General features: G+C 37.3%; 1 protein-coding gene across 17 annotated transcripts in view; it reads left to right on the forward strand.

The window, feature by feature from the left end:
- LOC139121890 (rho guanine nucleotide exchange factor 18-like) overlaps positions 1 to 19,022 on the forward strand; it is a 143,551-nt gene that overhangs the window by 60,639 nt on the left and 63,890 nt on the right. For all 17 annotated transcript variants that reach the window (XM_070687168.1, XM_070687176.1, XM_070687178.1 and 14 more), the window contains 4 exons: positions 2,339 to 2,644; positions 3,848 to 4,040; positions 10,792 to 10,922; positions 15,299 to 15,388. In XM_070687168.1, the coding sequence (XP_070543269.1) occupies positions 2,339 to 2,644; positions 3,848 to 4,040; positions 10,792 to 10,922; positions 15,299 to 15,388 (720 nt within the window). The remainder of the gene's footprint in view (positions 1 to 2,338; positions 2,645 to 3,847; positions 4,041 to 10,791; positions 10,923 to 15,298; positions 15,389 to 19,022) is intronic.

Genomic DNA, 19,022 nt, shown 5'->3' on the forward strand with positions numbered 1-19,022 from the left:
TAGCAGGAGCTGAGATAGTATTATAAAAGCAAGAGAATCCAACAATGTACCTTGTATATGTGCATCATTGTTCATCACAGACATGTATGTGAGCTGCATCTTGCTTGGCTAAGAAGATTGAGAACTACTTGCTGAAACTGGATCATTCAGTTTTTACAGTGAAATCCAGTCTTTCACATAATTAAATTCCGTTTTTCTCTGAAAGACTGAAGTTACAAATGTGCTGAATTAAGTTCAGTGCATCTCTCTGGAATAGATGTGAAGTTAGGAAGGGAACGTTGTGCCGTGTTTTCCAGACAGCAGAAACCCATTTTATGTGTATTCTTAAGTGAGTCTGAGAACTACAAATTTTTTACTTCCCAGTGGATGACGTAGTGCCTGCAGGTAGCTAATGTCTTTTAGCAGCTTACCACACTTGTAAGTAAAAGTGGAACACTAAACTCTGTATAGTTGTATATACAATTAGGACTTTAGCTACAGTGTGGAGAGACTCTTTAAAGCGAGAGCATTGTCATCATGGGTGAGGATAAATAAAATAATAAATGCAAAATCACCAACTCCTGACTATATGTACTTTACTTTCATCATAAGTGTCCTAGATATCGTGAAAACTCAAAAAAACACAGGCTTCTCAACTAAGATATGTCTGGTTTGTAACCATGGCAACTAGACTGCTATTACCACGCTGTTGCCTATGCAGATGTCTGTGCTAAATCGACAATGTGTGAAATTTGCATGTGTCAACAGCAGACATTAGATGGTTCAGTCACAAGAGAAACACAAAATCAAGTTCATTCCCATTGGATTTTCAGGGAGGGAATTGTCACTTACAGTACCTGACTGTCGGATTCCCAGGGTATGGAATGCACATCTAATGGTTTTCTGCACACATCACTGCTCTCTGACAAGACAAGGCTCATTTTACCTCCATTATATCTGTACTTCATAACATTGATGTGCATAAAAGTATACCCTGTCCTCTTCCTGACAATAATGTTTGTCCCATTACCAGTAAAACAATGTTCAAAATGTTAACAGGGCCATTAATCATGCATTATTGATGGCCGCAAGCCATATATCATTGTTTTACATTGCCAAGTGAAATGCATTTGAAATGAATACTTGTGGTGATCGTACTGCATCTCACAGTTGCCATGGCGCACCAGATAGAATGTAGAATAGATCTCATGGCTAGCTCCTTGCTTAAAGTAGGTCAGTCAACAGTTAACAAAGATAAGCATATCTGTAGGATGTAGGAATTGTTGTTTATTTGAAACATGTATTGCTTGATTACTGTCAGTCTTCCTCCTAAATTATACCGACTCTTGTGCTGATAGTGCTAATTTAAATCCTTGGAACTTTGTTGATTTCACTTTTGACCAAATTATTTTTATTATTACAAGGAATTCACCGATGATCTTACAAATTTAAACGATGACTAACTTCCATTAAATCAATTTTGATATTCATATAATAGCCTATTCATATAATATAGATCTGAAAAAGAAACTGCTTTCTCTCTTCAACATTGTTTTAAATCTCACCACTACCTTTGCTTTCACAAGAGACAGTTGTAAAGACAGTGTTATCACAAACTTGATTTCTGATTGGCCTGTGTCAAATATGTACAGACGCCAATTACAACCTTATTTTATTTTCCTCATTATGTAATTATGTTGAACTGTAAATAGCATTGTACATTTAAAAGAAAAAGAAGTTTGGTGTTCTGAGTGATATCAGAGATTGCAGCCTATAAACTCTCTGAACTTCAACAAAAAAATTGTCTGTTACTTGTACAGACAAATACTGCAAGGAACAACATAATGCTTGGCACGAATCAAACTCGGGGAGCAAAGTTGTCAAATAAACATTTTAGCTCACCCATATGTAGATGAAGAGTTGTAGCTGTAAAGGGACTACCGTATGTGCAAGGATAGTACAACTCACCAGAGTTGTAAATTGGAATACATTACTGTCATAGTTCACCTGAACACTGCTCAAAAGCTGGTAGTCTTGAGTAATTTGCTGTGTGATGGTCTGCCCTTGAGTGTCAGCTTATCTAATGGTCGTGTGGGTTGAACTGTCGGTTTCCATGGCAACGTGATGTTTAAGATCAGTTGACGCATGGGATGACATAGTGGTTGGCATGAAATTTCAACAAGTCTGCAAATGGGCAGTGTCCATTAGCAGATTGCCGTGAGTTAAGAAATCAATTGGACTGCCCAGGTTCAAAGCTTTTAGAATACTTTCAATCCAGCATTTGTTCTTCTCAGCCGTGATGTATCTACCTCACTCAACCTTCCCATCACCTGATTTCGTATCTGTTCATGTCTTTCAGGCCACGATCTCAGCGAAACTGTGAAGCTGTCTGTCTGTAACTTCGAAGAGAATCGCCACCATGTTATAGCTTCTGGCGAATTCACGTACATGGATGACCCTATCAACGACTTCTCTAGATGGTTACTGAATAGTGTTCATGACATTAACGCCCTAGATAATTTTGAGACGATAATCCAAGAGTCTGGATTTGATTACCGTAGTGAGGATAGGTCCTATCTAGATTCCCAGCTTACCAGTGCCTTTGAAAACTCAACCTTGTCCCCGTCCTGGAGCATTGTGGGGGATTTCGCGAGGCTTGAGCACGGTAAGTGTATTTTATGAGCAATTTTTGGCAGACAGACCATTCTAGAACTCTTAGCATAAGGACTGCCCAACGACAGTGCTTACTGTAATCAAATTTTAGTTCTAAAAACTCGGTATCACACTAGTTCTACTGGTAGGATCTTTACTTGGTTTGATGGTAGACATTTTCAACAATCCTCACTTCCCTATATAAGAAGCACAAGTGTTTCAAATTTTTAGGGAACAAATATTTTCTCCTTCCAATTTTCTTTTAACTTTAGAAGTTTTGCATGTTACAGTAACTCAGTCATGATAAGTGATGAAATAGTGAAAAACATACAAATGAAAGGTGCTTAAAAGCAAACTTAAGGTCAGTCATGTAATTTATGCATCGATATCAAGAAGAATTGCATATCGCACCTTTATGATGTACATTTGCGTCTGAAAAACTGTCAATTTATTTGGATGGGTTCTTTATAACCACGAATGAAAGAAGGTCGTTGCAGTAAAAATTCAAGAGGGTTTGTTCAGAGCGTAAATTTGATTGCAAAAGAAAACTTGTAGAACTCATAAGTTTGCTTGTGTACATTTTAATTACCAGTACTGTAAAGTTTTGTCTCTCTGTGTCGGCCAGGATATTACGATACTCATTGCAATAAAACACGAAAAGTGATCATATGGAATCATTTTTCTTTTTTGTGAAGACAGTTCATCGTTAAAATTTTACTGAACAGTCCTTTAATGAGCAGCAGTTTGAGTAGACTGTCACGCAAATTTTCATGAAATCCCATACATTAACTTCCTTCAAATAAAAACTAAATTCCCTCATCACATAGGGAATGAATGTGTCTGAACATTTGTCTAGAGTCTGTCGTGAAATATCAGACTTGCTGTGCATTATTTTGTTTTGTGTACATCTACAGCATTCATATGTCACGTCATGTGTCAAACCCAAAGAAATTATAAGGACATCAGCAAGTATGTGCATCTTCCCTTCATGGAGACAATCACTGTCATATTTGAGAAGACATCTCATAAATATCTTTTGATGAAGTGATGGAAAGGTTAATGTCTTTGACCTCAGTAGTTATGTACTGGATAGAATGAAAAGGTGATGCATTCATTGCTTATCAGGCATGGCGCATGCAGACTTCCGTGACCAGAAGCCTATGTATGCATCATCATCATCTACAGAGTAATGCACCATTGTGTTTTCTCTTTCCAGATCCACCTCCAAGAGAAACGTTATTGCATTTTGCCATCAGAGAGGGCTTTACGCTGTTTGCACAGATGTTGCTCAGCAAAGCAGGCAGCCAGATTGCCCTTAGACTGCCCAACAAGCAAGGAGACCTCCCTAGGGACCTGGCTGTGGAACGGGGAATAGACTCCCTAGCAGAGAGCATATTGGAGAGGTTACAGTAAGTATCTCAACTCTTCTTATTCAGTGGGAGGGATATGACACCTAGTGTCATGCAACCCTTTGAATTGGAGGCATGATGTAGTCTATCTTTTGATGCAGCTCCAATCATTAACCTAGGTTGAAAGGCACAGTTATCCTTAGAATCCATCGCCTAGCAACAAGTTTAAGTTGCCAAGCTCTGTTCTTGGTATCACTTTCAATGGGTTTGTTCCATCTATTAACATTTTTCAAGGTTTGTAAGTGTTCAACATATTATATTTATGTGGTTTTCCATCATCATTTAATGCACTTAGTTGTTTTGTGGTTTAATAGGTCATTCTTTTCTGATTATGTAGATGTTTCCCATGACATAAACTGATGAAGTTTAAACTTCAGTCGGTTTTTTGGTTAGATACCGCAGTTGTTATTAAAACTAAACAGGTGATCATGGATCTGCAATTATCCATCAATTGACAACTTACCAAATTTTGCTTATTGCAAATTTGAAAACACAAACACAAATTTGAAAACACAAAGATTATCTGTTTCTTTCTCAAAAGGGTTTTGTTCAAAAAGTGGACTCAGAAACCACTCTCACTCACTTATCCTGTGCTCATGGGTCATTCAAGGTAACCTCATCAGATTTGTTCAATTGTTCAAATTTGTTCAAACTTATCAATATGGTGCTTTTAAGCATGTTTCACCACTGGGGGTCAAAAGATTCTAAAATTTCTTGTCGATTTGAACTGATATTTGGTTTGGATACAGTGATAATTCTCGCATGCTTTTTCAAAGTACATGTATGATGAAATTGGCAATATTTCATCTCGTGACATCCTGATGTTTAGCATGTTGGTCCAAAGGCAAAGGCAATATAATCTCAGTGGCAGTTCGATACAAAATGATGAAATTGAATCAATAAAATCATTTCTGAATTCAGAGTTCATCCCTTGGCATGAAAAGCTACCCTTACAGAAATGCAGAAAAATTTGCTGCATGTTGAAGGTAATTTAATTTGTCAGTTAGTTTATATGTGCCAGGAGACGTCGGCTATGTGCCAGAAGATTGTTGGCTATACTCATTTGGGTTCTGTACATGATTTAAGATCCAAAAGGGGAATTGAATTCAGTTTTTGGTGTAAAAGGATATGTTGTGTTCCCTTCATGCCCAATAAAGATTCAAAATCATAACATGTCAGCGTAGAAAGGACAAAAGTTGGTGATATGATATATTTTGATATACAAGATATCATTACCTGCCTGATTTCTAACTCCAAATTAGATTAGAAATTTATGCCTCCCTTTGGCTGATTGAATTATCACACCACAGGAGACTTGTATGGATGACAGATGAGGTATTTAAATCATATGTGACAACATGTAATCTTACTCTGGTAAATATGATATGAATAATATCTAAGCAAGGGATCCAAACTGAATCATATTCAATTGTTCCTATACGACAAAGTTTGTGTTTGTATGTACATGTGTTAGTGATCCCCAGAACTAGCCTCAGACTCTGATTCCTGCTCATGCCAGTAGGTAAATTTTATTCCCAACATGTATTGAATACCCAGCTACTACGTATCCTTTAGCATTATGTTTCATGTGCATCACTGATAATTTGGATTCTTTGACAATTATGTGATGAAAATCAAAGATTTTGATTTAATATTCTTCTGGTTCACCTATCTCTGAAGTTTTAAAGAGCTCGGTGACCCAGCTTGTCACATTTCTGAGTCAATCATCTTGAAGTTCAGTTCAAGCATTGAATTGTGTATATTCATGATTGAAATAGGTCAGTCTTATGCCTCGATGCTTTCATGTTCACAAACAGACATGCTTTATTGTGTTTCTAGTTCATTAAAGCGGAATGTCAGAATGTCAGACAGCAATTCATGTGGATGTGGAATCACCCTCCGTGTTCTCCTTGATCTGAAACTTGTCTGTATGACGTTTATTTGTTAGTGCTTTCATACGGTCATCTCCAAGAGAGGAACTCTTTCACTGTGCAATGAGAAGGCTAATAAAGTTGTTGTGTGAATTAGAGGAAAATGTTCTGGCTGCATGATCACAATTTGGCTGTCAGTCATTGAAATGTTAGGGATATGTGCTCTTGTTGTGTTTCTTGAAGAGCGCCCTCATACATCCTTTTAGTGACATGGGAGTTTCTCAAAATATAGGATTGGTACTAAAGATGTTCTTGTCATGTGCTGATAATGACAACAGTAAGTTCAGGACACAAGCTGTAACATGTTAATGAGCAAATTGACACCCTAACAGTGAGTAAATTAGCAAATTGACACCCTAACAGCGAGTAAATTAGCAAATTGACAACCTAAATTAGCCGTGGTTTACATTTTCCAGCCAACTATTCTAATGGTATAACCAGAATTTCAGTACAGAGCCTGTGCTCCACTTATTTTCCAAGAAATTAGTGGCCATTTCAATCTGTTTCATTAAGATGGCAGATCATTGATGTCTTTTAGTGGCACCCACAGTTGACAGGATTAACTCTCAGAAGTCAAATAATTTATCATGAGATTGCCGTATTTAAACCATATGATGGGTAGAATATGCTGCATAGCAGAATATTTCAAAACAGAGAAAAAAGGGAAGCAAGTGAATATCAGAATCTGTCAGAACCCAGTATTGGTTTTCAAAGACATCATTCTGGTAAGAAACAGTCTGAAGTGGTGGGATTATTTGCATATTTCAAAAGGATTTTTTTCAAGGGAATTGCCCATTCACTGAGAAGTCAGACATTTTGTTATTCTCTATCCGTTTGGTTTGATGCAGTGTTTTGACATGCACATAACATTAGTGCTTTATTTCAATATATATATTGGCAGATAGTCTAATGGTAGATTTTGCGGAAATCTACTGGGGATTTTGTTTTCCATAGACAAGCAACTAAATGGTTTGGGTTTGTAATTGTTGCCTGGGGCGAGTGTTGCAAACCTGCTGCCTAGAGCATGGCTTGTTTTTGTTCCTTGTTGATGTTTGAACTCAGCTTTCCGAGGTCAACGTAAGCAAGTCGACTGCTACTACCGGTGAAATTTTCAGTTTTGTGTTGATAACAGAGTCTCACGACGTGGACCCATCGTGGCCCCCATCATTGAATGCATTGTTGCCCAGCTGACAGCTACTATTCGGGAACAAAAAACAAAAATGAATAAGAGTTTGCACATTGGTTTGTTGAACAAGAAGTGACAATTTCATATGCAGCTATGTTTGCTATACAATGCTATTGCCTTTCTGTCACTGAATTTGGCCTATTCTGCACAAAAATGTGTGTGAAGTTTAATTTAGATAGATAATGCACTCCCACTATGATATCTACCAGACATCATTCTTGTTCACAAGAATAATTTGAAATTGTAGTAACACAGGTGGTATCTTCAAATAGCTAACACTTTGTAGTTTGTATCGCTGAATGGTTATTGATCTCCTAAATGTTATTATCTGTAGGATCACATGTGCAGTATATGCACTGTACTACAAATCTGAGCTGTGAACTTGTCATCAACTTGCTGTGTGTCAGAACAGCTGCTGGGTGTAAATCTTCCTGTTTACCTTATTTTTGTGTCAGTCACCACGTTACTACTATAAGAAACATATGATGAGAAATAAACCTATAATTTGAAGTTGAAATCATGTACAATTATTGTGTGATATATTGCTATAATCCACAGAGATTGTATCCGTTCTTCTCCATCAACCTAAAGGTACTAGTTGACTTTTTTCATCAAAAGAATTATGACCAACATAAGTAAACCATCTTCTTACACTTACAGGAATGCTAATGAGCTTACTGAAAAATATGGGAAATTTTGTCATACACTTATGAAATCTTTTCGCAATAGCTTTGAAAGTTTTTACAGTGTGTTATCAAAAGCTCAAGGTGAACAATATTTAGCTCTGCTGCTTTATGATTTTTCAAAAAGATATTATTAATGGAACCGAAAATCAGGACAGAGTGACCAGGACTCCTCAACTTGATCATTAAGACGAACTCTTCAACTCGATGATAAATTTTGCAGTGTAAGGGAAACCATCAAACAGAAACAGGATTAGATGTTTGTATATCAAAATTATATAACATCGCTAGAGGGTTTGTCATCAATTTTCCATCACTGTAGATCAGAATGGCTCAGGAAATATCAGAATGGCTCAGGAAATATCATCTTTTACACTGAATGAAGAGTAATATTTCAGCCAGGTTGCTCTAATGTGTGTTCCCGGGATACATCAAGTCATTGGCATGGGGACTAGCTGCAATGGTTTCAATATGGTTTTAAATATTTCATTGTTGGCACAATTCAACTCAACAACAGTGGGTCCAGTCATTCTTTTGGTAGTCATCTGCTCATCTCAGGGGGGCTTTTCTTAATGAGAACACAGACACTCTTCCCCTAGGATAATGTCGATTTGTAATACGGCTGAGCATAAACCTATAATTCTTCAGTCTTGCCAGAGGTCTTCTTGAGCTACTTTGTGCCCTTTTGTCTGGGAAATGAAATGAGCGACCCCTGAAAAAAGGGAAGGATTGATAAATTCTGAAAGTCATTGACCTAATTGACCTAATTGCTTCACTGACCATGGCATAGAAAGAAAGAATCCAAGTACACCAGTACACTGGAAAGACATGTATAGAAGTCAGATGGCTTCAAGGTGCAGGACTCAACATATATATATGCATAATTTCAAATGTCCATCAAGGACAACTTCGTCTTCCATTTGCCAAAGTCTTTCCAAACTTCATCCATCTAGCATCTCCAGATTTTTCATTGTGACAATTAAAGTAAAGATAAGTCCAGATGTAAATTTACTTTAATGTCACACAGACATTATCTCATGCTTTAATACCAAAGACATGATACCGTTTCAGCAAAGTGCAATGCATTTAACACATCACTTCTGCAAAAAGGACTTCAATACCGTGTGAATAATTGACAAAACAATCTTTGCAAGGAGTGAAACACAACCCATCCCATTGCACTCTAATGGTTTTGATTAAGTCTGGCCAAAACACAGATGACATTGAGTAAAATAAACCAGAAGTCAAAATGCGTTTAAGGACACGGTTTTAGATTTATTGAAAAGTAATATAGTTATCACCAGTTGGGCATAGGTGACATATAACTGGAGCAAAATTTCTTTAACGAAATAATAGCAGGTACATTTTCAGACATGGATCATAGAAACACAAGGAGAATTCAAGTTTGCTAGTGTAAATATCAAGGTTTGAAAATTATTTCATTCAACTGAACATTTTGTGGCCTCAGTAGTAAAATGCACTGGTTTATACAGATTGAAATACGACTAACATGTTATCTAAGGCATGTAAACTGAGGACATTGTGGAACTAGTATCATCTAATTTCTCAGTGGATATCTGAGCAGAACATCAGAGAGAGGATGTCACCATGGTGATAATGATGTCAAGTTATTAGGCGTAGTGCTCCTGTGAGAGCATAATTTGCAAACCTACCAGTGAAGTCAAGCGATGCAGTATTGTGTGTTATAATGGCAAAAGTCACGGCCAGTCAAGTTTTCATTGAACTGTGCTGAAATCATTGATGTGAAGGTCAAAGTTCGAGTTCTTGGTAACCAAGGGAGACAGTGAAGACAAAGTATCCTTCTGAATCCTATGAATGTATCTTTTGGTACAATGTTGAAGTCAGTAATCAGCAAGTCCAGCAGACACCAAAGTCATCAATGCCAGTAGTGGTTTGTGCTTTACAGTCTCTTTTTGTCAAGAACAGAAATTTCACAATTCTCTTTACATTTTGAATGTCAAGGGATGCAACCTGGTGAATCAACATGTCTTTAATACTGCTGTCTCTCTGCCACGCATGATTATAGTGAATTGGACAAAAATTGATTTTTTTTGAGATTTTATACTCACTTTCTGGTAAATTTTATACAGTGTCTTTGAATTGTTAAGATAGGCGTAGAGAGATTTTAAGCAAGGGCCCTCCAGGCTCATCATCAATGCCTGCAGTCTATCATTTATCATGTATCATTGACCAAAAATAGGATATGGATTGAATTTTACTACTTATGATGTACATATAGTGCGATTGAAGAAAGTGTACGACATTAGAACTCTGGGCAATTTATCATCTTATACAGCCAACAAAATATAATAAATATGTTTCTACATGTAATAAAAATACGAAAACAATTATCAAATGTGATAGTAACTGTTCCTTAATCTGCAAGATTCTTGATGTAGATGTCATTGCTTGTCTTTTACAGAAATTGGTTTTACAGATTTGCATAAAGGAATTTATGTAACACTAGCTATTTTGCCTCAGGCCGTTCACTACATCTAGGTTGTAGTCATTCTTGACGAGGGCACTATAGTTGTCACGGAGAAGCAATCTATCTATAGATGAAAGATTTCAGGTTGACATTAAACGTCAATGAAGATAAAAAATAGAAGGCTAAAGGAAAAGCCCCTCAATAATAGATAGCACGCTATGTATAGTTGTCATGTCATGTGATCACAGAACTTTGCAATTGTAGGTGTGTGTCAGACACGTTGTATCTGCACCCATATTTAAAATCGATGAGATGTTCACAGGCTGCGTGATTAGTATTCAGACAGTTTTGGCACAGAGAGCACTTTAATGGAAAATGGTGGCACTGGCTCTCTACTGTATGTGAGCTGCATCTCTGAGCAAGCTGTGAATTTCACCCGTGTCAACCCCTCAAGCAGTACCGATCACTTTTTTAAATCGCATTTTCTTTTTTTTTTGTTCAGGAGTAATGACGAAAGCAGCATTAGCAAGTGGGAGACAGAACATTCTCAGACTAGCTTGACTACAGTCCGGAAGCATAACATCGGCACAGCAACTATCACGAATAAAATTTCAGACAATAGTAGAGGAATAGGTAAGTGTGATACAGGCTTTTCTTCATTTACGTTTAAATCTGAATACTTGTTTACACAGTTGTGACAGGTTGGTTTAAATACCCATAATGCTCTTGTCCCCAGGGCATTTTCAGAGAGTTTTAGTTATCACAGCATCTGCCTTAGAATTATCCAGACATTCCTGACTTCTGATTGTCATGGCAACTCCACTCAGTCCATCAGCTATTGACTACTCACAGCCATGATGATTTGACCAATGCCAAAACTCATTTGTGAACATCATGGAAACAGGTTTGGATGTTTTTTTTTCTGCTCCGTCGGATTGTAAACTTAAAGTCGAAAGTGTTTGAGATGAAATCACTTCAACAGTCAAGTTCAAAGAGATGAGCGTTAGGTTAAAGATATTTTTATTTTATCCCAGTGTAATATTTGTAAAAAGAAAAAGATATTCTGCCAAAAAATAATGAAAAGATGGAAGTGTACTTGCCTTCAGTGTGTACACCTTCACTTTTCTTTAAGAATATTTTTTTAAAGGAAAGCAGTGTAAAGCATACATGATTCCCTAATGGAAAGAGTGTATATGGGTCAGTGTATGGTAGTTGACACGACTATTTCAATTCCATTTACAATGTCAAGATTTTCTCTGATGGAGAGATATCGAGAGCTGTAGCTTAGAATGAATTTTCTTCCTGAAATCCATCAATTTTGCTTATCTGTTCATTTCATCTGTGTTCACTTCATGCGTGTGTCCATGTCAAGATCAGTCTACATTTTATCAGAGACAGAGCTCACTTTCCGTGATTGTCTTGTACCACAGGTTACTTTACTTTGGTGTCTGACAGGCAGTTGATTAGGTTTGGTGTGTTTTGGAGGCGATGGTTGATTGCACTGTGGGAAAAGTGTATCACAGCAAAATCTTCTTATTACATTCAGCTGTCTCATTCTAGAGTTTACAAGTGGGAATCATGCACTGCTTTCCTGCGGAATTTATCACAATAAGACTCAATTCTAAGCCAGGCAAAATATCCGTGTGAGTGGTGTTAATACATAATAACAGTAATTCATTTATTGACCTTTGCACCAAATCTCCGTAATGTATAAATCAGAAATTCACAACTGCTGTATAAAAGCTACAAGAATATAAAGTAATCTTTCTATTCATGTTTTCAGGATATAGAAACCTATTGTCAGAACATTTTTGATGAATTTTTAGCTCAGTCATATAACAAAATTTAAATAAAAGTGGGTAATGGCTTAATTCTTGATAAAGTTATGTTATGCAGCATTCAGTAAAGTTTGTACATTTTTGTGAAAAGTTTATCCAATTGTTTACAGTGGACCACATTTTTCAGTGTCACTTTAAAGATAAAAAAGTTTTATGCCCAAGCGTTCTGTGATAATATTTAAACATTTGTGAAATTGAACATAGTAAAAATTTTGATACTTTTATTTAATAGCTTTTAAAGTTTCATGTATCATTTATCTGTAATCGTCAGGAGTTCCAAATATGACACAATCATGTGAAACTCACAATTTCAAACCAGAAAGTCTTCTAGTTTTCCTCAGCTTTCAAAAGTGGTAAAACCGTGATGTCAGTGACGGGCAGCAGTGTTTGGTCACACATCAGTCAGAAGCACTAGCTACTGCAAAGCACAATATCACCGGAATTTAATTTATTTAATTCAGTAGAAGATCAGACTTGGTATAAAATTTGCATTATAGAGAAATGAGCGTGAAAGGTGAATCTGTCTGAGTCCCCACATGGGCAATTATTTTCGCTGTCAATGGAGTCCATAGCTGTTTCCTTTACTGATATTACTAGAAGTGATTGGCCTGGTATAGTCAGACATTTTGTTGTGTATTTTATTGGAGACAATCAAGTCAGACATTTTGTTGTGTATTTTATTGGAGACAATCAGGAAACCGGGTAAAGTATGTGGACAAGGAGTTTTATTATCAGCTCGCCCTCTGAGAAATAAGTCTTTTAGGCTGAGATTTTATGTTCCAATGCTGAGTTCCATTTATGGAACAATATCCAGTATCAGTAATGGCTAGGGTTACACAAGATATAAATGTCTTGAAAAGTTTGCCAGTGGACATTTAGCTTGTATTTTTTGCAAAAGGCAGAATGTAAAATACAACCTATATCAACCAAGCTGCCACTGAATTCTGTTCCTTTCTGTGCTGTTGATGTGCACCTTGCTAACAATAATAGCAATTTAGAGAGTGTTTGTCTTTTAGACAAGCTTATTTTAAGTTGTGAAGGGTTGTAAATGGGGGAAATAATTACTTAATTTGACCTGTTTGAATTAACTCAATGGGTATGTTTTTAGGATTGCATTTTTGAAACGGTTTACTGGAGGTACAAATGCTCCGCAACTCATTGGGTAAAGGTCATACATCAAATGCATCATACCTACTGCACATAAGTTTATTTTCTGTCATGTTCACATAGATTTACCTATATGGTTTACTTGATAAGGTACTGATTTTCAAGAAAATTATTTGTCAATAAACACATAGCAATGAGACTTGTTATGCTTTGTCTCTGAGAACTGACCAGTAGCATAGGATTGTTCAGAGAGAAGGTTAGATTGTTGCCAGAAAGGTCAAAGGTTGCCAACCTTTGACCTTTCTTAGGTTGGCAACCTTTGACCTTTCTTAGGTTGGCAGTGAAACAAAAACTTGCAGGCTAATTCCATAGTCTGATTCTAAACTTTAATCCTTTTACAATCTACTTGACAATCAAAATCACAAAGAAATTGCCCTTGTGCTGTATCCCAATTCAGTGTTCAAAGAAATACGTTTTACTCAATATTTCTCAAAACTGTCAGTCCCCTGGTATTTTGGAGTAAATGAGAAAATCATGGCAGCTTGATGGATGGAGTTGAGTACAGGCTATAAGCTTTAAATTGCTGTAAAATTCTGAGAAAACCCATTCTCAGTTTGTTGCAAATCTCGGTAATCATGCAAATGATTGGTGCAATACATCTCAGAATTGAGCGGTCTGAATGTGAAATTCTTGTGACTTTTCTCTGAAGCTATGAGTAATGAGCCACCCAGGGTATAAATGCCTTCTCTTTGAAAGAAATCGTGCCTCTCTGTGACCAGTTTATCTGCACACTTACTCAATGCTAATTTCGCGTTCACCTCAGGGACAGGTTCTCTTAGTGTACTTTACATCAGATTGTGATTCGGTGTGCTTTCAATTTGTAGATTGCATTGTATGAAGCTTTAGTCATGTACACGTAGAGATTTTTAACCTGCGTCACAATTGTCAAGAACAAGACTTGTGCTGTGTGACTCCCTTGCAATAACAGAGTTTTCTCCTCTAATCTACATTTTGTTTTCTTTCAAAATTTTTCAGCGAGTTTTAATAATAGGCATGCAGCTGAAGTTTTAGCACAGTTATGAGTATGTGAGAGTAGAGACTGAAATTAACCATCAAAACCACAGCTAGCACAACAACACAATGTTGCATAAACACAAAACATGTGAAAACTCTCATTCTCTCATTTAATTCTGATACATCTTACTAAAGTTACTGTTAGCAGTCCGTCAAACTTGACTCATGATTGCTCATAAAACATGCATCTATGCAGATGACAAATTTCTTGTCAAGCCAGGGCTGGCATGATCATCAGAGTAGTGAGAGCTTATTAAACACCTGTCACCCATATTTCCAAGTGGAAAGGTCCAATCAATCCTCTGATACAATTGGGTTGTACCATGGTTTGGTGATTAAAGGGTTAGAGATGTGTGAAAATTGGCACTGACCCTCTGTAGAAGAGGAATAATCAATACATTTTGCATCAGTCACCCTGACCTACACGGTCTCTGTTCACAATATTGTCTTCAATGATCGGCAGAGTATCTGGTCTTATTTCACAGATTTTACATTTTCATTTTTGAGAATGTAATTGTACTCTTTCAATCTTAGATGCCTCCCAAGGACATGCTTGTGTTGTAAAATTTTTCAAGAAACAAACAGTCAGCAATACACAGTTGGACAATAAGACTCCCGTTTCAGAGCAGGAAATGTGTGCTGCTTCTTCATGTAATTCTAAATTATGCACTGATGTCAGAGTATTTCACTATTCATTAGTCAGAATGACTAAATCAACCTTTTTATCTGTGAAGATCACTGGAATGATAACTGACGCAGTATAATGGTGTTATATCTCTTGCCAGTAACTACACATTGTGATGAAAATTTTGCATAGATTTCAGTGTCAACAAACTAGACCTTTTTACTGCAGTACATATTCTGCAATGCTACTCTTCTATGCAGCCATTTGTGATGATGGTACATGTAACGTTGCATTGTAGTTTGATATGTGTCTAATATTTAGAACAGAGTTTTGTTTATGACAGACTTTGTGTTTTTCCATTTCAGATGAAGATATAAAAATGCTGCGTGAAGTGACATCGTTAATGAAAGGCGATGCACGAAAAAGGCTGAAGCTTGCTCACACCTGGTCACGAGGTGAGTCTTATTGATCCATGCTGATGTCATTGGTGTGGACTCATCAATTTCATCCTCCTTTGCTTTCCTGTAGTTTCAAATTGTATCTTCAAGAAGAGGCTCTTCAGTGAACAAGAAAATGTTTCTCTGTTCATGCTCTTTGTCAGCCAGTCTGCGAGGATGTTTTTGTAATGCATCAGTGCTTAAAGTAGCTGAACAGAAAATTACTTCCACTTGCAAGTAACTAAAATGCCGTCTCTGTTTAATAGAATTGTTTGATTGGTGAATTACGAGTGTAAACTGAGTGTTTTCTTCTTGTTTTGCATTTCTTCTTTGGTTTGGTTAAGATGCCGTGGCATTATAACTCACGATTTTTGGCAATTGTAACTTTCTCACAAATATTGGTGTGTCGATATGTGACCTAAATGGTGGCAAATGTGTGCTGATGAAAAAGTGACAGTTCGTCAAAAAATCTTGTTTTTAAAAATGTTTGGCGAGATACACGTCAGACAAGTATGGATTAGCCGTTAGCACTAATTAAGCAATAAACCACACTCAGCGACAGTATACCATGAGATTTTTACCAGTTTGTAAAATATATTGATTGTATCTTCAAACTTTTTGGAATACTTCAAAGAATTTAGCTCCACTCTGTATGGGTGGGATTGTCTCAAATTTTCACTCAGGATTGAATTCATACCAGACACAAAAATGACAATTTTTTTGTCTTTCAAATGATCCTAGCCGGAATAATTGACAATTCAATTTTGTACACAATGACTTTTATATCGATTTCACTTTTTGTACGCTGCTGAGCGAGAACTTGAATGCGAGGAGATATTAAATGCAAACATATGTAAAAATTCAGAATCTCAGCTTTTGTAAAATGTTTGGTGTGCAGGGGTTTCCTTGTGGCATCATAACTAACATGGCTTTGAAAAAAATGGTGTATTAAATAAACTTTTCCTGAGAGGTGGTGCTGTGATGTTTTAGCTACTATAGACTATAGTCTATAGAAGCTATTGGGATGGGTATCCGTCCGGCGTCCGTCGTCAGTCTGTATGTATGTATGTATGTATGTATGTATGTATGTATGTATGTATGTATGTATGTCCGTTTGTGAGGCGTCCGTCCACTCAAATATCTTGAGAACCGCAGTACTTACTGATTTGATATTTGTTGTGTAGATGAAAATATGATTTTGAGAAACTATTTTTTTTATTTTTTTGATATTGTTGAAAATAGGCAAATTAATGCCAAAAAAGGTGTTTTTGGTAAAAAATCTTCTTCTTCATAACTGCTGGTCAGACAGCTTTGTTATTTGGTATACAGGTCCCTAGGGATAACCCAACTTAGATTTGTTCAAATTGTGATGAAATATGCAAATGTGTATTTTTAAGGAATTTTTTTGTCATTTTTGGTCAAAGTTTGACTTACATTGTATGTAATTCTTGTACTGTATAAACCCTATCAATTCACCCAGAAAAAAATAATTAATATGATTTTAAATAATTGAATTAATTAGGAAATCATCAAAGCCAAAATAAATTTAGTGTGGCATTATCAGAAAGTTCAACTTTTTTTGACAGTTCATAGTGAATTGAGGATTAAAACATGTGAAGGCAACTTTCCTGAATCCCAACTTTGATATATTCTGAACCACCATTTATGTTATCTTAAAGAATTTGCTCACAATAGTTTGTCATGATAGGGTGGTCAAATAAATAGAGATAGAGAAAGTTCTAATTTCCATTTATGGTTGACTTGGTAAGGATAAAATAAGATTACTTTTTTAGGAAAAAATAGAGTGGTCAATTATAAGAGTGGTCAAAATGATAGGGTTTTTATGGTAAAGCTCTGCTGTAAGATTCCTCATGTGCTATTTATAGCAATTATGCAATCTGTGTAAACAGTGCAATGAAAGTGTAACATGACTCCTTATAATGCTTTGATGACCTTGAACTTCTTAAGTTTCAAACATTTGTCTCTTCAGTGTGCTTTCTCTGAGTACGTACAGTCTCAACTTATTCAACAGAACTTACTTACAATGTTAATTTGAAAGTTAAAATGTGCTTGGTTAATAGGATGAAAGTACTGATATTAAAAGATAACCAGCTCAAGATTTTTTATAACCTGACAGATATGCTGTTTTTTTATGACGTAAATCTTGATTTAAGCAAGTCTTGTTTACTTTAAGAATGTAATTAACTCTCGTTTATTTGCTATTATAGACTAATATAGTCTGATGAAATATGCAAATCTGTATTTTTACGGAACTTTTTTCCATTTTTGGTCAGGCCATCCTGAAATGAGCTATCAAAGATATCCACCTTCTTCATCAATACATGTGTCACAAAAGGTTATTGTGTCTGATTATGGTATAATACTATAATCAACGTTAATGCCAAGATGACCATGGCTTCACCTTTCCTACGCCTGCCTATCTGCCTGGCTCTGTCCCTAACCTTTTAATTTTCCCCCACATTCGTTCCTCTCTTGACCTCTGAATTTAATTTTCTCTCTTTTGTGACGCCTGCCTTGTCCACTTCTCTCCGATCGTAGTCCGATCACGCCTTGACCTCTGACCTCCACGCCTTCCAGGCACAATAGCCTTCCCATTCCTGCTCTCCCAGTCTTTTGCCTTACCCCACGCTTTCCCTTCGTGTCCTTCACCCCTACCAGCTTCCATCCATGCTTTCCCCTCGTGTTCATGACCTCTGACTTTTAGTTCTTGTCCCCTCTGCAGCTTATGCCTTTGTCTTTCCTTATCTTTGTTTATATTTCGTTTATGCCTTGACCTCTGACTTTCACACCTGCAGCTTTATATTCAGCTCGCTCGCCCTCCTATTTCATTCCACCACTGCTTGCTGCCACAGTGCACATCGCTACGCTTTTTCGATCTTTCCGGTACGTTAGATTCGGTCCAGACCCACGCCACGACCAAGATGCCTCCAGCACGACCAAAGAGATCTGCCCGCAGACCAGCCCGTCTCCAAAACAGCGCCACAAACACTTCAGCCCGAAGAGGTCGCGGTGGTAGAACCATAGCAAGCACCAGGGGTCGGTCCCAGAAAACATCGGCTCCAACCAGCTCTGCTGCTGCTGAGCGCACGATCACCATAGCGGACATCGAAGCTATAGTATCCCGATTACGATCTACAGAACCCGACGCCATACAGGTTACCGACCACGCCGAACAGACTGGTCTGGCCAAATCCACCTCTCATTACAGACCGCCAGCCAGAGCATTATCACCAGCGTCCATCGTTCCCGAAAGCTCTGATCAAACACAGCAGTTTCTTAGTCCTATCACAGAAACTCCGCTCACAAATAACATGCCCTGTTTTACAGCAGCTACGAACTTTAACCCCATCACCGTACTACATCCGGCTACGGAGGGCGCTCACACTTCCGGATCCGTTCGACCAAACATGGCTGCCCCATCAAACATGAACATGGCGCAACACACGAATGCTCAGCATGGCGTTTCTCAAAGTCGCATCCAAGTGCCTCCAAACGTCCCTCCATCAGACCTGCACCTACCCTACGTTGAGCAACAGATGCTAGCAAGCCTATCCAATCGGGGTAAGTACATCGAACTCTCAGATCTTCACCCCGATAACCTACGTCCAAATTCGCTCAAATCTATCAACAC

This window comes from Ptychodera flava, chromosome 21, assembly GCF_041260155.1.
Source record: "Ptychodera flava strain L36383 chromosome 21, AS_Pfla_20210202, whole genome shotgun sequence".
NCBI classification, from domain to species: Eukaryota; Metazoa; Hemichordata; class Enteropneusta; family Ptychoderidae; genus Ptychodera; species Ptychodera flava.